Here is a 16836-nt window from a genome sequence, read left to right as displayed (position 1 = left end):
TTGCAAAATCTACCCGTAATTTTTTTTTTTATCTGTGCTACCAACCTCCAAAGGGATAAATAAATCAGAACAGAAACAGCCGTCCCTCGAAAACAATAGCAGTGACTCAAAACTTAGAAAGAGAATGTATATTTAATTATTTATGCACTAACCGCAGCTAGAATTGTATTTGCGCAAATTGGAAAAGCAAAGAGATCCCAAATGAAGAAAATGGGATTAGAAAAATACTAGACTTGTGCAGAAATGAATAGGTTAACATTAGCCACCCAAGAGAAGGAACAAACGGAATATTATATGATATGGGATTCATTTTATCAATGGTTGGAAAATAAATATGGAAGTTAGAAACTAAAGAAGACTAGCATAAAATAATAAATACGTGATAATTAAAAATGTTAAGATGGGGAATGTTAGGAGAATTAGGTATATGATGAAGATTAGCATGATTTAAGTATAGAATATTAAAGTAAAAGCAATGAATATGGATAAACTATAATGGTAATTGCGCAAGATATGAATACTCAGATGATACACTGTTCAAATGAAAGATGAAATGTTTGTACAAATAAAATACAAAAAAATACAAAAAAACAAAGAAACAGAATTTTGCACGGTCCTTTAACCAAAAGCAGCTCCATTTTCTGGAATCTGATCTTGGATTTCCCCGAGTTGTTGACAATTTTATTTCCAAAGAAGTGAGCCATGAAGCCTAAAAAAGCTGCCATGCTCAGTCCAGGAAGTGCTCAGATCAGGAACATCTGGGGAAGGTCCCCGCTGTCCTTTTAGAAGAACGCTGTGACCAAGAAAAGAGAACATCTGTAGCACAGAGTTGAACTGTGCGGGTCCTTGGTGCTCTCTGACATTGGTGGTTTTCTTCTGCAGACATTTCGTGACCCATCTAGGTAACATCATCAGTGCTAGGAAGACGAGGGGGTTGTGGGGAGGAGAAGGAGGCAGACTGTGGGGTCCTTGGTGCTCTCTGAGCTGGGTTGTTTCCTTGCAGACTTTTAATTACCCAACCAGGAAACATCATTAATACTGTAATAACAGTACAGTAACATCACTGAGCATGGATGATATTACATTCTTGGGTAATGAAACGTCTCCAAGAAAGCCACCAAGCTCCAAGGACACCACAGCCCTCCTCCTCCTCCTCCCTGAAAACCCCACTCCCTTCTATCACTGATGATGTTAAATAGACGGGTAATGAAATGTCTGTATCAAAGACTCCAAAACAATCCTGAACTCTTGTAGAGTATGGGACATCAGCTTTCCACATTGAATGATGTTTTGTTCAGAGGGGAGCAGAGGAGATGGGAGAGGATGGAAGGGGAAGAGGAGTGGAGAGAGAGAGAAGAAGGGGAAGAGAAAGAGAAGAAGGGGAAGGGGGAGAGAAGAGAAGAGGAGAGGAGAGAGAGAGGAAGGGGAAGAGAAAAAGAAGAGAAGAGAAGAGAAGAGAAGAGGAGAGGGAGAGAAGAGGGGAGGAGAGGAGAGGAGAGGAGAGGAGAAGAGAAGAGAAGAGAAGAGAAGAGAAGAGAAGAGAAGAGAAGAGAAGAGAAGAGAAGGAAGGGAAAGGGAAAGGAGAGAGAAGAAGAAGAGAAGAGAAGAGAAGAGAAGAGAAGAGAAGAGAAGAGAAAGAGAAGAGAAGGAGGGAAAGGGAAGGGAAGGGAAGAGGAGAGAGGAGAGAGAGAAGAGAAGAGAAGAGAAGAGAAGAGAAGAGAAGAGAAGAGAAGAGAAGGAGGGAAAGGGAAGGGAAGGGAAGAGGAGAGAGAAGAGAAGAGAAGAGAAGAGAAGAGAAGAGAAGAGAAGAGAAGAGAAGAGAAGGCGCGCGCGAGAGGAATGGAAAGAGAAAGAGAAAGAGAAAAGAAGAGAAGAAGGGGGAGGGGGAGAGAAGAGAAGAGAAGAGAAGAGAAAGGGAAGGGAAGAGAGGAGAGATGAGAAGAGAAGAGAAGGAGAGAGAGAGAGAGAGGAAGGGGAAGAGAAAGAAAAGAAGAAGAGAAGAGAAGAAGGGGAAGGGGGAGAGAAGAGAAGAGAAGAGAAGAGAAGAGAAGAGAAGAGAAGAGAAGAAGGGCAAGGGAAGGGAAGAGGAGGGAGAGGGAAGAGAAGGAGAGAGAGAGAGAGAGGAAGGGGAAAGGGAGAGAAGAGAGAAGAGAAGAGACTCCAAGCCAAATCTCTAATGCCAATTCCCAAAACCCGAGGTGCAAAAGGCCGAGGGGCGATGGGTCGCAAAGGAGAACAGCTCCAAGAGGCATCCCGGCAGGCGGGAGAAACCCAGTGACCCCATTTGGAGAGCAAAATGGAAGAAGTCCAGCGAAGTCCAGGAACCTGAGGGGCAGGTTGGCCTGGTTGTGTGCCTGGATGTGTGCCTCTGTCTGTGGGTGGGTGTGAGGGGGTGGGGGGGGGCGTTGTTTTTAATGGGTCCCGGCTATTCCCGACAATGCGGTAGGCGTATGGAAATAGCCAGGAATGCGAGAGAGCGAGCAGAGGAGGAGGAGGAGGAGGAGGATGCTTCTTCTTCTTCTTCTCCGCTTCCCAGGCAGAGGAAGCTGCAGAAGACTCGGAGGACCAAGGCTGCAAACCGTGGGGTTCAGCTCGCCCGATATGCTGCCGTGGGTCTCCGTCGCGCTCCTGGCCCTTTCCTCCCTCGGTTGGGCGCCCCCCTCTGTGGCGGGACGCTCCCTTTCGGGGACACCTGGACTCTCCCAGGAGATGCTCGGGGACCACAAAGCCAACTGGACCACGGCTCTGCCCCAGTTGGCCTCGCCTCTGGTTTCCACAGCCGGGGCCAGAGAAGAAAAGGACCCGGACCCCACGGAGCCCCCCAAAATCTCCACAACTCTTCCCAGGGCTCCAGAGGTGCCACCGTCCACCAGCGGTTCCCCCACTGAGACCCCAAGGGACAGCAAAGGTAGCTGACTAGCATTTGGGATTCAGAGAAAAATTGGGGGGAGGGGGGAGATAGGGGTGGAAAGGGGAGGGGGGTGATGTGGTTTTGGGGTGGAGGGCATCGGCTGTCCCCCCTTTTGGGGGTGGGGAGGGAAGCAGGATGCGGGAGGGGGAGAAAGTATCGTGGGGATGTTCTTAGAAGATCGGAAATGTGATGCCTGCCACGGACAGACTGAGAGAGGAGAAGCCTCACCCTGAGCCAGCCGGCAATGCTGTGATGATGGGACTTGTAGTTCCTTGCATCGGTGTGCGGGGGTGGGGGGATCTCAGGTTTTGAGAAGGGTGGTCTGATTGATAGCAGGACAAGAAGGGGCCGGTGTGGGGAGGGGCTGATGAAACGTGTGACTCTGTTTTCCCAAAGATGGCCCCAAATCAGTTTTTTGTTTTGTGGTTTTTGTGGTGGTTTTTCTTGCAGACGTTTCATGACCCAACTAGGTAATATAATCAGTGTGAGAAGGGAGAGGAGGAGGAGGAGGAGGACTTAGACGTCCTTGGTGCTCTCTGAGCTGGGTGGTTTTTCTTGCAGACATTTCATGACCCAACTAGGTAATATAATCAGGAGGGGGAGGAGGAGGAGGAGGAGGAGGAGGAGGATTTAGGGGTCTTTGGTGCTCTCTGAGCTGGGTGGTTTTTCTTGCAGACATTTCATGACCCAACTAGGTAATATAATCAGAGTGAGAAGGGAGCGGAGGAGGAGGAGGAGGACTTAGGGGTCCTTGGTGCTCTCTGAGCTGGGTGGTTTTACTAGCAGACGTTTCATGACCCAACTAGGTAATATAATCAGAGTGAGAAGGGAGCGGAGGAAGAGGACTAAGGGGTCCTTGGTGCTCTCTGAGCTGGGTGGTTTTTATGCATATGTTTCATGACTCAACTAGGGAACATCATCACTGCTAGGAAGGCTGAGGGGGAGGGAGGGGTTGCAGAGAGGAGGGGGGGAGAATTTGGGTGCTCTCTGAAGTTGGTTGCTTTCTTTCGTGACGTTTCATGTTTCCTAGTGCCGTGTGTGTCTCCATCTATTTATCTATCTATCACCTATCATTATCTACCATCTATCAATCAACATCCATCTAGTTATCTATCATCATCTACCATCAATCAATATCTATCTAGTTATCTACCATCTATCATTATCTACCATCTATCTCTCTTCTATCTATCTAATCTAACATTTATCCATCTATACCTATCCCTATATGAGAGAGAGAACCTCACATATTTATATACGTTCAACCTATATTTACATATATTTACAAAAGTACCTGACAGTTGCTGTTCCACAGCTTCAATCAATAAGGATCTCTTGCAGGTTACAATAGCTAGCAGGTAATGTCAACAACCACCTAATAAATGTCAGGAATTTGTGTGACTATAATCCAGCCGGCATCTAATGTGTAAGGAGCAGCTCCTGAATCTGATAGGTGAGAGAGAGGGTGGTTGAGAGAGAGTGAGAGATAGATAGATAGATAGATAGATAGATAGATAGATAGATAGATAGATAGATAGATAGATAGATAGACAGATTAGACAGACAGATTAGATAGACAGATTAGATAGACAGGTATAGATTAGATAGATAGATAGATAGATAGATAGATAGATAGATAGATAGATAGATAGATAGATAGATAGATAGATAGATAGATAGATAGATGATAGATAGATAGATAGATAGATAGATAGATAGATAGATAGAAGATAGATAGATAGAAGATAGATGATAGACAGATGATAGACAGATAGACAGATTAGTCAGACAGATTAGATAGACAGGTATAGATTAGATAGATAGATAGATAGATAGATAGATAGATAGATAAATAGAAGACAGATGATAGACAGATAGATACATATAGATAGATAGATAGATAGATAGATAGATAGATAGATAGATAGATAGATAGATAGACACAGATAGAAGATAGATGATAGACAGAATGATAGATAGATAGATAGATAGATAGATAGATAGATAGATAGATAGATAGATAGAAGACAGATGATAGACAGATAGATACATATAGATAGATAGATAGATAGATAGATAGATAGATAGATAGATAGATAGACACAGATAGAAGATAGATGATAGACAGAATGATAGACAGATAGATATAGATAGATAGATAGATAGATAGATAGATAGATAGATAGATAGACAGACAGATTAGACAGATTAGACAGACAGATTAGATAGACAGGTATAGATTAGATAGATAGATAGATAGATAGATAGATAGATAGATAGATAGATAGATAGATAGATGAATGATAGAGATAGAAATACAGAGATAGATAGATAGAAATACAGAGAGAGAAAGAGGGAGAGATCAATGGTCGAAAGGACTGAGCCGCTGTATGGTTTCACTTTTCCCCAGTTCCGAAAAAGCCTCTCCGGGTCAAAATAGTCAAGAAGAAGATTTTGAAGAAAAAGATCCAAAAGCTGCTAAACCCGGAAACGGCCTCCCAAGAGGCATCAGGTAGGTCCTTTCGGGTCCCCTTCTGCCCTTCCTCCACAGCCAGGGATGTTGCATTGTAGGCAGGCGGTGGTCTCCCAAAGGTCCCCTTTCGGGAAGCTGGACTGCAACACCCATCATCCCTTTGGGGTGGGACAAGCAGTCCAGAGGCGATTCTGGCCAGTTCTGGAGAACCGGTAGCGGAAATTCTGAGTAGCTCGGAGAAGCCTCCAGTCCCACCTCTGGCTGGAGACTCGGCAGTCTCCTTCCCCTGCCGTGCCCACCAAGCCACGCCCACAGAACCGGCAGTTTAAAAAAAATCGAATCCCACCACTGGAGCAGTCCATTTCCTCTGGAGCAGGGGGCTCCAACCGTGGCCACTTTAAGACTTGTGGACTTGTACCCTATGACTCCCAGAATTCCTCAGAGCAGAACAGAATAGAACTTAAAAATAGAATAGAATAGAAATTGGAATATAGAGTGGAATAGGATAGGATAGGATAGGAATACAGAATAGAGTAGAGTAGAGTAGAGTAGAGTAGAGTAGAGTAGAATAGAATAGAATAGAATAGAATAGAATAGAATAAATATTGGAATATAGAATAGAATAGAATAGAATAGAATAGAATAGAACAGAACAGAATAGAATAGATATTGGAATGTAGAATAGAATAGAACAGAACAGAATTTGAAAATAATTAGAATAGAATAGAATAGATATTGGAATGTAGAATAGAATAGAATAGAACAGAATTTGAAAATAATTAGAATAGAATAGAATAGAATAGAATAGAATAGAATAGAATAGAATAGAATAAATATTGGAATGTAGAATAGAATAGAACAGAACAGAATTTGAAAATAATTAGAATAGAATAGAATAGAATAGAATAGAATAGAATAGAATAGAATAGAATAGAATAGAATAGAACAGAATAGAATAGAATATTGGAATGTAGAATAGAATAGAACAGAATTTGAAAATAATTAGAATAGAATAGAATAGAATAGATATTGGAATGTAGAATAGAATAGAACAGAACAGAATTTGAAAATAATTAGAATAGAATAGAATAGAATAGAATAGAATAGAATAGAATAGAACAGAACAGAATTCTTTATTGGCCAAGTGTGATTGAACACACAAGGAATTTGTTTCGGTCCAAATGCTCTCAGTGTACATAAAGGAAAAGAGACATTCGTCAAGAGTCATCAGGTACAACACTTAATGATAGTCACAGGGTACAATAAGCCATCAAATCCTACTAGGAAACAGTCAATAAAAATTGTTGGGATGCAAGCAGCATATTACAGGATATTACAGTAATACAGTCATAAGTGGGAGGGGAGGGGTGATAAGGAGTGATGAGAAGATTAATAGTGATAGTAGTGCAGACTTACTCAACTATTCTGTGTAATGGGTGGGACCGAAAGGGAGTAACTGGCCCGAAAATCACCCAATCCCTGGATTTCACGTCTAAGCCAAGACTTAAAAACTTAACAACGGCAGCGATTCCTTGGGATCGTTCTTGGAAAGCCGGCTCTGGGGTTCCCGCCCCCGCTTGGCTTTCCAGGCTTCCGGTGGCATTGAGTTGTTGGGTTTGGCTACAGCTCTGCCCGTTAAAAAGCTCCAAGGCAGTTCCAGAAATCTGGAAGTCTTCAGCCTGCCAGCGGCGGGAGGGGGGCAGCCGGTTCTCTCGTCTTTCACCAAAGAAAACAACAACACCCCCCAAAAAGTGACAAAAGCAACAGTGAGGAAAACAGGAGGAGGGGGAGGACGGGAGGCCAAGAGGATCCCATCCCATCTCTTGCATCCTGTGGTGTTTTGGTTTTTTTTTAAGGATTGAGTGTGGGGGAGGACAGACTTTCTGTTGTATTTATTTTCAATTGACTCAAAAAATGGTGCATTTCCTGGAAGCCGATGGAGGCAGGTGCCAGGCCCGACACTGGGGACTAGCAGCTTGCGTGGATGGTCAACCCCTTGAGCGTGCTTTGGGAGGACAAGGGCGGCTGAAGGAAACGGGGAGTTGGGGCTCCCTTTAATCCTAGCAGCTTGACTTCAATTCCCAGAATTCCCCACCCAGGCATGGTGCAATGATGGGGAGGGAAGGAGGAGGTGCAATGAATACTTCCTTCCTTTATTTTTATCCTTCTTCCTTCCTTCCCCCTTCTATTTAACCTTCCCTTCCCTCCTTCCTTTTTAACCTATTCCTTCCTTCCTTCCTTCCTTCCCTCCCTTTTTCCTTCCCTTCTTCCTTCCTCCCTGCCTTCTCCTCTTCCATTTATCCTTCCTTCCTTCCTTCCTTCCTTCCTTCCTTCCTTCCTTCCTTCCTTCCTTCCTTCCTTCCCTCATTCCTTGCCTTCCTTCCTTGCCTTCCTTCCTTCCTTCCCTTCCTTCCCTGCCTTCCTGCCTTCCTTCCTTCCTTCCTTCCTTGCCTTCCTTCCTTCCCTTCCTTCCTTCCTTGCCTTCCTTCCTTCCTTCCCTGCCTTCCCTGCCTTCCTTCCTTCCTTCCTTCCTTCCTTGCCTTCCTGCCTTCCTTCCTTCCTTCCTTCCTTGCCTTCCTTCCTTTCCTTCCTTCCTTCCTTCCTTCCTTCCTTCCTTCCTTCCTTCCTTCCTTCCTTCCCTGCCTTCCTTGCCTTCCTTCCTTCCTTCCTTCCCTTCCTTCCTTCCTTCCTTCCTTCCTTCCTTCCTTCCTTCCTTCCTTCCTTCCTTCCTTCCTTCCTTCCTTCCTTCCTTCCTTGCCTTCGTTCCTTCCTTCCTTCCTTCCTTCCTTCCTTTCCTTTCCTTTTCTTTCCTTTCCTTCCCTTCCCTTCCTCTCTCCCTCCCTCCCTCCAACCCTTCCTTCCCAGTTCTCTATTTCCAAGCTCCAATTCTCGATCTGTCCCCTGCAAAATTAAATGCAAATTCTGCAGCATGTCCTGGCTTGACATCAATGGCTCCAAGAGAGGATGATGGGCTTTTGGCATCCCTGCATCAGTGGTGCAACCACAACGGATTTTGACAGTTGACTATTATTATTATTTTTTTGCCGGTGGCAAGCAAAGCTTTGCATATTTTGGCCTGTCCTGCAGCTTTTATAATCCTGGGGACTGGACAAAGAGGGGAGGGAAGGGGAGGAAAGGGAAGAGAGGGGAAGGGAAGAGGCAGAGAAGGGAAGGGGAGAGAAGGGGAGAGAAGGGAAGGGAAGGGAAGAAAAGGGGAGAAGATGGGAAGGGGGAGGAAAGGCAGGAAAGGGAGAGAGCAGGAGAGAGGGGGAGGGGGAGTCAAGGAGTGGGGAAGGAAGGAAAAAAGAAAGAAGAAAGGGAGGGAGGGGGAAGGAAGGAAAGAGGAAGGAAGAAAAAGAAGAAGGAAAGAAGGAAGAAAGGGAGGGGAGGAAGAAGGAAGAAAGAAACGAAGAAAAGGAAGAGACAGAAGGAAGGAAGGAAGGAAGGAAGGAAGGAAGGAAGGAAGGAAGGAAGGAAAGAAAGAAAGAAAGAAAGAAAGAAAGAAAGAAAGAAAGAAAGAAAGAAAGAAAGAATACAGGAAGTGGAGGAAGGGAGGGAAGGGAGAGAGCAGGAGAGAAGGGGAGTGGAGGCAAGGATTGGGGGAAGGAAGGAAAAAGGAAGGAAAAAAGAAAGGAAGAAAGGGAGGGAGGGAGGGAGGGGGAAGGAAAGAAGGAGGAAGGAAAAAAGAAGAGGAAGGAAAGAAAGAAAGGGAGGGGGAAGGAACGAAGAAGAAAAGGAAGAGATGGAAGGAAAAAAAGAAAGAAAGAAAAGCATCAAGTCAAAGTGCTTGCTCTGCATAATTCTCCTGGCACTTGCAGAGAGGACAAGAGGCCCAAAGGGGGCTAACTCCGTTCTCCTAAAAATTGCGGTTGGACTCATCACATTTCTGCCTGGATTTTAATTTTTTTTTAATCTTGATTTTTTTCCCATCAGGATTGTTGACTCAGCTGTGGCTCCTGCAAGAAATAGTTGTGTAATTATACACTGCTCAAAAAAATAAAGGGAACACTTAAACAACGCAATGTAACTCCAAGTCAATCACACTTCTGTGAAATCAAACTGTCCACTTAGGTCGCAACACTGATGGACAATCCATTTCACCTGCTGTTGTGCAAATGGAATAGACAACAGGTGGAAAGCAGAGGCAGTTAGCAAGACATCCCCAATAAAGGAGTGGTTCTGCAGGTGGTGACCACAGACCACTTCTCAGTTCCTATGCTTTCTGGCTGATGGTTTGGTCACTTTTGAATGCTGGTGGTGGTTTCACTCTAGTGGTAGCATGAGACGGAGACTACAACCCACACAAGTGGCTCAGGCAGTGCAGTTCATCCAGGACAGCACATCAATGCGAGAAGGTTTGCTGTGTCTGTCAGCGTAGTGTCCAGAGCATGGAGGCACTACCAGGAGACAGGCCAGTACACCAGGAGATGTGGAGGAGGCCATAGGAAGGCAACAACCCAGCATCAGGACCGCTACTTCTGCCTTTGTGCAAGGAAGGACAGGAGGAGCACTGCCAGAGCACTGCAAAATGACCTCCAGCGGGCCACAAATGTGCATTGGCTGCTCAAACGGTCAGAAACACACTCCATGAGGGTGGTATGAGGGCCCGACGTCCACAGGTGAGGGTTGTGCTTACAGCCCAACACCGTACAGGACGTTTGGCATTTGCCAGAGAACACCAAGATTGGCAAATTCACCACTGGCGTCCTGTGTTCTTCACAGATGAACGCAGGTTCACACTGAGCACATGTGACAGACGTGACGGAGTCTGGAGACGCCGTGGAGAACGTTCTGCTGTCTGCAACATCCTCCAGCATGACCAGTTTGGCAGTGGGTCAGTAATGGGGTGGGGTGGCATTTCTTTAGGGGGCCACACAGCCCTCCATGTGCTTGCCAGAGGTAGCCTGACTGCCATTAGGTACCGAGATGAGGTACTCAGACCCCTGGTGAGACCATATGCTGGTGCGGTTGGCCCCTGGGTTCCTCCTAATGCAAGACGATGCTAGACCTCATGTGGCTGGAGTGTGTCAGCAGTTCCTGCAAGATGAAGGCATTGATGCTATGGACTGGCCCACCCATTCCCCAGACCTGAATCCAATTGAGCACATCTGGGACATCATATCTCACTCTATCCACCAATGCCACGTTGCACCACAGACTGTCCAGGAGTTTGGGGATGCTTTAGTCCAGGTGTTGGAGGAGATTCCTCCACCTCATCAGGAGCATTCCCAGGCATTGTAGGGAGGTCATACAGGCACGTGGAGGCCACACACACTACTGAGCCTCATTTTGACTTGTTTGAAGAACATTACATCAAAGTTGGATCAGCCTGTAGTGTTTCTTTCCACTTTAATTTTGAGTGTAACTCCAAATCCAGACCTCCGTGGGTTGCTAAATTTGATTTCCATTGATAATTTTTGTGTGATTTTGTTGTCAGCACATTCAGCTACGTGATGAACAAAGTACTTCATAAGAATATTTCATTCATTCAGATCTAGGATGTCTTATTTTTGTGTTCCCTTTATTTTTTTTGTGCAGGGTAATTAAAAGCAAGCAGACAAAAGGCCCAGCCACTCACACTTCACCGGAGTCTCTTCATTGGGGGAAGGCTTGAAATAAACTCCATTTATTCCGTATTTATCTCTATCCCACCCTTCATAGTTTTTGCAAATAACGTAACCCAGCAATCCACTTTCCCCCTATTTTCCCCCGTGAGTTGGGCGGAAAGAGCGGTGGGATTCAAATGCTTTTTACTTACCTGTTCTGTGGGCGTGGCTTGGTAGGTGTGGCTTGGTGGGCGTGGCAGGGGAAGGTCCCTGCAAAATCTCCATTCCCTCCCCACCCCACTAACCTGCTTTCCAGCTCCCTTCTCCTGTGCAGGGCTGTCAAGAGTATATTCATGAACTGGAATAGAGGTTGGTAACAAGGTCGGCCAATGAAGAGGCCTAGCAACTAAGTCAGCCAATGAGGACTGTTTGGAAACTGAAACTAGAAGGCTCTATATTAAGCTCTGCAGCTCTGGGGCTATGTTTAAGCTCTGAGTCCGTCTATTGAAAATGAAATGGCTTCTCTCCTCTGCCTGTTTGCGGAATTAAAGTGAAACTGAGGTCCGTTTCTGAGCTTCTGAGTTGCTGTTCTGCTCTGAACCTGTAACACGACCGCTTCTGTATGAGTTTGCTCCATGCTGGAGAAATCTACAACTGGTATTGTAAATTTGACTTTATATATTTATAAAGAAGTTAAAGAGAAAGAAGTTAAATGAAGCCTCGGCCATCTGTGTTTATTTTTCTGGGGCTGAATTAATGCTGCAAAAAACTGTGAGTAAAGGGAACCAAAGAAGTCCCAGCCGATCAGCTGGGACTCAACGGGAGGCAGAGAATAGATGGGGTTGGTGGGGTGAGTCAGAGGTGAGATTGGCCGGTTCTCTGAACTACTCAACATTTCCGCTACCGGTTCTGTAGAACCGGTCCAAACCGGCTGAATACCTCTGGATGGGCTCAAAGTCACCCAGCTGGCTTTCATGCCTAAGGGAAGGAGGGAGGGATGTCTCAGGGGAAGGGGCTTTCACTGACCTGATTTGGTCTTCTGTTCACCCGCCCCACAACTCCCTTCTTTCTTCCCCAACCAGAATGCCCTCCGCTGGGACTCGAGTCTCTGAAAGTCCGGGACTCCCAACTGCGAGCTTCCAGTTCCAAGCGGGAGGGACTCGGGGCCCACCGCGGGCGCCTCAACATCCAGGTAAGGCTCCACCTTTGAAGGCCACCATTGTTGGAGTTCACCCTACAGGTGCTGCGGGATCCAACGTGGTCTTTGCTTGAAGAAGGAAGGAACAAAAGCACCATAATCGGGGGAGGGGGGAGAATCACGGTGTTGGAAAGGGACCTTGGAGGTCTTCTAGTCAAGTGGTCGCCAAGCGGTGAGCCAGGGACTACGGGTGGGCCGCAAGAAAATGTTGGTGGTCAGAGAAATGTCTCCATCAGAGAAGTCCATAGAGAAGCCAGGAAATGTTATTTCTTCTTGTTTTTCTTTCTTCTTTCTTCTTCTTCTTCTTCTTCTTCTTCTTCTTCTTCTTCTTCTTCTTCTTCTTCTTCTTCTTCTTCTTCTTCTTCTTCTTCTTCTTCTTCTTCTTCTTCTTCTTCTTCTTCTTCTTCTTCTTCCTCCTCCTCCTCCTCCTCCTCCTCCTCCTCCTCCTCCTCCTCCTCCTCCTTCTTTTGGCTGCATACAAGGAAAGCAGCCAAAGTCTTTCTTTCTCTCCCCAAACTCTGCCAGAAACGAGTCTTTGGGACCCTGCAAGGCCTCCTGTTCCAAGAGGCTGCGCCAACAAAGGCTCATTTCTGGCGGAGTTTGGGGGAGAGAAAGAAAGACTTCTGCTGCTTCTGCTGTTTTCCTTGCAGGAAGCCAAAAGTCTCTCTCTCTCTCTCTCCCACTGAGAACGGAGCTGGAGACGTTATCCTGCGATCCCAAATAAAGAATGATCGATCGGTAGGAAAACGGGGTGGGGGATTTTCCTGCAGACTTTTTTTGTGGGGGGGATTTTCCCAGGGTCTCTGGTCCGCGGGATTTAAAATGATGAGTTTGGTGGTCCCTGAGGTCCAAAAGGTTGGAGACCCCTGGACTAGAAAACCTCCGAGGTCCCGCCTAGCTCTAGTCTGATTGATAGTTAGTTGCAAAGGGAGGCCAGTCAGCTTCTTCCCGGGGGCTGGACGTGGGGCAGAGGAAGACGGTTTCCCACATACTCTCCTGCCGGCCCTTCCTTTCTTCATCCTGGTTGCAAGGGCTTCTCCCAGCACGCAGAGAAAATCTTACCAAGTTCCTCCAACCAGCCAGGTCTAGAAGAAGGGCATCTGGCCAGCACTGTGAAAGTGGGAGAAATGGGGAGGGGAAGCCATGGGGTGAAACGGGTTGCAGGACGGAGGAGGAACTTCTGGGAAGAGGGGGAGGATAAAGCCCCCGCCAGATGGAAACTATGGTACCCACCCCCAAAGCTCCAGTGGGAATTGCAAATCTTTGCAAATCTCAGGATCTCCCTCCCTCCTTTCCTCTTCTCCCCTCTCCCTTTCTCTGTCTTTCTCTCCCTCTTTCTCTCTCTCTCTCTCTCTCCCTCCCTCTTTCTTTCTCTCTTTCTCTCTCTCTCTCCTCTTTCTCTCTCTCTCTCCTTTCTTTCCCTCTTTCTCTCTCTCTCTCTTTCCCTCTTTCTCTCTCTCTCCCTTTCTCCCTCTTTCTCTCTCTCTCTCTCTCCCTCTTTCTTTCCCTCTTTCCTCTTTCTCTCCCTCTTTTTTCCCTCTTTCTCTCTCTCTCTCCCTCTTTCTTCCCCCTCTCCCTTTCTCTGTCTTTCTCTCCCTCTTTCTCTCTCTCTCTCACCCTCCCTCTTTCTTTCCCTCTTTCTCTCTCTCTCTCCCTCCCCCTCTCCCTGGAAAAGGGATGAGTTGGTCATTAAGCAGCTCCCCCTTCAAAAGTCCTGGCCCTGGTCCCAGGGTGAGGACCTCAGAGAGACTGAATTCCTCCTCTGCATAATGAAGACCAAATGGCTGTAACGGAGATGTCCCTTGGGGCCTCCAGGAGAGGAGTTCGGGCCTTACGTGTTCTCTTAGCCCTCCAAGTTCTCTTTTAAGCAGGAAGAGAAAGCAGAGCCAAAATGAAGAAGGCCCCCCCACTCCTCTTCCTCCTCCTTCTCCATTTTCTTCTCCCCCTTTCTCCTCCGTCCCTTTCTTCTCCATTTTCTTCTTCCCCTTCTTCCTTCAGCCCCTCCTTCTCCTCCTCCTTCATCTTTTTCCTTCTCCTCCATTTTCTTCTTCCCCTTCCTCCATCCCTTTCTTCTCCCCCATCCCCTCTTCCTCGTGCATTTTCTTCTCCCCGCTTTCTCCTCCGTCCTCCATTTTCTTCTTCCCCTTCTTCCTCCCTCCCTTCTCCTCCTTCTTCCCTTTCCCCTCCTCCTCCATTTTCTTCTTCCTCTTCCTCCATCCCTTTCTACTTCTCCATTTTCTTCTTCCCCTTCTTCCTTCCTCCCTCCCTTCCTTCTCCTCCTCCATCCCCTCCTCTTCCTGCATTTTCTTCTCCCCTTCTGTTCCATCCCTCTTTCCCTTCCTCCTCCATTTTCTTCTTCCCCTTCTTCAATCCCTTTCTTCTCCTCCATTCCCTCTTCATCCTGCATTTTCTTCTCTGCCTTTCCCCTCTGCCTCTCTCTCTCTCTTAATCTCTGTCTCTCTCTATCTCTGTGTCTCTCTCAATCACGCCTTTTCTGTCTCTCAATCTCTTTCTCTATCTCAGTCTCTCTCTCTCAATCACTCTTTTTCTTTCTCTCACTCTTTTTCTTTCTCTCTCTCAATCTCTTTCTCTTCTCTGTCTATTTCTGTCTCTCAATCTTTCTCTCTGTGTGTTTGTCTCTATCTCAATCTCTCTCTGTCTCTCAATCTCTCTGTGTCCTTCTCAATCTCTGTCTCTCTCAATCTCTTTTTCTTTTTCTCTCAATCTTTCTCTCTCTCTCTCTCTCTCAATCTTTCTCTCTCCCAATCTCTCTCTCTTTCAATCTCTTTCTCTCTCTGTGTGTGTCTATCTCAATCTCTCTCTGTCTCTCTCAATCGTTTCTCTCCCAATCTGTCTCTTTCTCTCTCTCAATCACTTTCTCTCTCAGTCTCTTTGTCTCTCTCAATCTCTCTTCCCCTCTCTCTCTGTTTCTCTCTCTCTCAATCTCTGTGTCTCTCTCAATCACTCTTTTACTTTCTCTCTCAATCTCTTTCTCTCTCTCTGTCTCTCTCTGTCTCTCATTCTTTCTCTCTCCCAATCTCTCTCTCTTTCAATCTCTTTCTGTGTGTCTCTCTCAATCTCTCTCTGTCTCTCTCAATCTTTTTCTCTCAATCTGTCTCTCTCTTTCTCTCTCTCAATCACTGTGTGTGTGTGTGTGTGTCTCAATCTCTTTCTTTCTCTCTCAATCTCTTTCTTTCTCTGTCTGTCTCTCAATCTTTCTCTCTCTGCCTCTCTTTTTCTTTCTCTCTCTCTCTTTCTCTCAATCTATCTTTCTCTTTGTCTCTCTCTCTTTCTCCCTTCCTCTCTCTCTCTCTCTTACACTCACACACAGGTATATCCAAGTCTTCCTGCCTTCTTTAACATCACTTTTTGCTCTGCTCTGCTTTGCTTCTTGCCAGTCTGGAATTTACGACGGCGATTTGTACGACGGAGGTTGGTGCGCTGGATACAACGACAAGGACCAGTGGCTGGAAATTGACGCCAGGCGTCTGACGCGCTTCACCGGCGTGATCACACAAGGCCTGAATTCCATCTGGACGTAAGTGTTGCACAGAGGCTGGGAGGAGCTCCGTAGGTCCGGCTTTTCCCAATGTTGAGACACCAAACCCCCAAAGGTTTCCTATCGCTGGTTTAGGCTGGGATGGAAACCGATCGAGGCCAAAAACCAACCTAGAGCTAAGGAGGAATTTCCTGGCACTGAAAACAAGTAAACAGTGGAACAACCTGCCACCAGAAGTTGTGGGAGCTCCATCACTGGAGGTTTTCAAGAAGAGACTGGACAGCCATTTGTCTGAATTGATAGAGGGTTTCCTGCCTGAGCAGGGGGTTGGACTAGAAGACCTCCAGGTCCCTTCCAAGTCTTGTTATTATTCTCTCTAACAAAGAGGAGTATGAGGACTGACACAGTAGATGTGTACCAGTACTTGGGGGGCGGGGTTATCACAGAGAAGAGGGAGTCAACCAGAGGTGGTATATTCAGCCGGTTCAGACCGGTTCTGAAGAACCAGTAGCGGAAATTTTGAGTAGTTCGAAGAACCGGCCAATCCCACCTCTGACTGGCCCCGCCAAGCTCATCTCTTCTCCACCTTCCATTGAGTCCCAGCTGATCGGCTGGATCTTCTTTGGTTGCCCTGCGCAGGAGAACGGAGCTGGAAAGCAGGTTAGTGGAGTGTGGAGGGAAAGGGGAATTTTTCAACATCCTTCCCCTGCTACGCCCACTGAACTGGTAGTAAAAAAAAAAAAATTGAATCCCACCACTGGATGGATGGATGGATAGATGGATACATGAATGGATGATAGGGGAGAGAAAGGGGATTTTACGGTAACCTTCCCCTGCCACGCCCGCCAAGCCACGCCCACAGAACCGGTAAGAAAAAAAAAATTGAATCCCACCACTGGGGTCAACCTATTTTCCAAAGCACCAGAAGATGAGACAAAAAACAAAACAAAAAACCACACAACTAGATGGAAACTAATGAAGAAGAGAAGCAACCTGGAAATAAGGAGACACAGGCCCACCCCCTCTTCATCCTAGGGCAGGCAGGAAGGAACGGAGAAGGGAGCAACATGGCTTACGGGAGAGAAAAGGGCCCTGATCCCTTTCATTAGTTGCAGCTGGGAGAACAGGATATCAGAGGGGCGTTTGCACATAGCTCCTTGCTGGAAGCAAAGTGTGCATTATCTTGGTCGAGGCTTACCTGGGTTTTGG

The 16836-nt window shown here is 46.5% G+C and overlaps 1 protein-coding gene across 1 annotated transcript in view; it reads left to right on the top strand.

Annotated features, from left to right (window-relative positions):
• The first annotated feature begins 2500 nt into the window (after positions 1-2500).
• Positions 2501-16836, top strand: part of CPXM1 (carboxypeptidase X, M14 family member 1) — a 31371-nt gene continuing 17035 nt past the window's right edge. Inside the window, exons 1-4 of the mRNA XM_087935691.1 lie at positions 2501-2908; positions 5322-5423; positions 12013-12122; positions 15527-15666. Coding sequence (XP_087791817.1) covers positions 2506-2908; positions 5322-5423; positions 12013-12122; positions 15527-15666 — 755 coding nt within the window. The 5' untranslated portion in view covers positions 2501-2505. The remainder of the gene's footprint in view (positions 2909-5321; positions 5424-12012; positions 12123-15526; positions 15667-16836) is intronic.

The sequence above is a fragment of the Pseudonaja textilis genome, chromosome 6 (assembly GCF_049901715.1).
Source record: "Pseudonaja textilis isolate UNSWEBS1 chromosome 6, rPseTex1.2, whole genome shotgun sequence".
NCBI lineage: Eukaryota > Metazoa > Chordata > Lepidosauria > Squamata > Elapidae > Pseudonaja > Pseudonaja textilis.
This window is presented reverse-complemented; position numbering and strand designations above follow the sequence as displayed.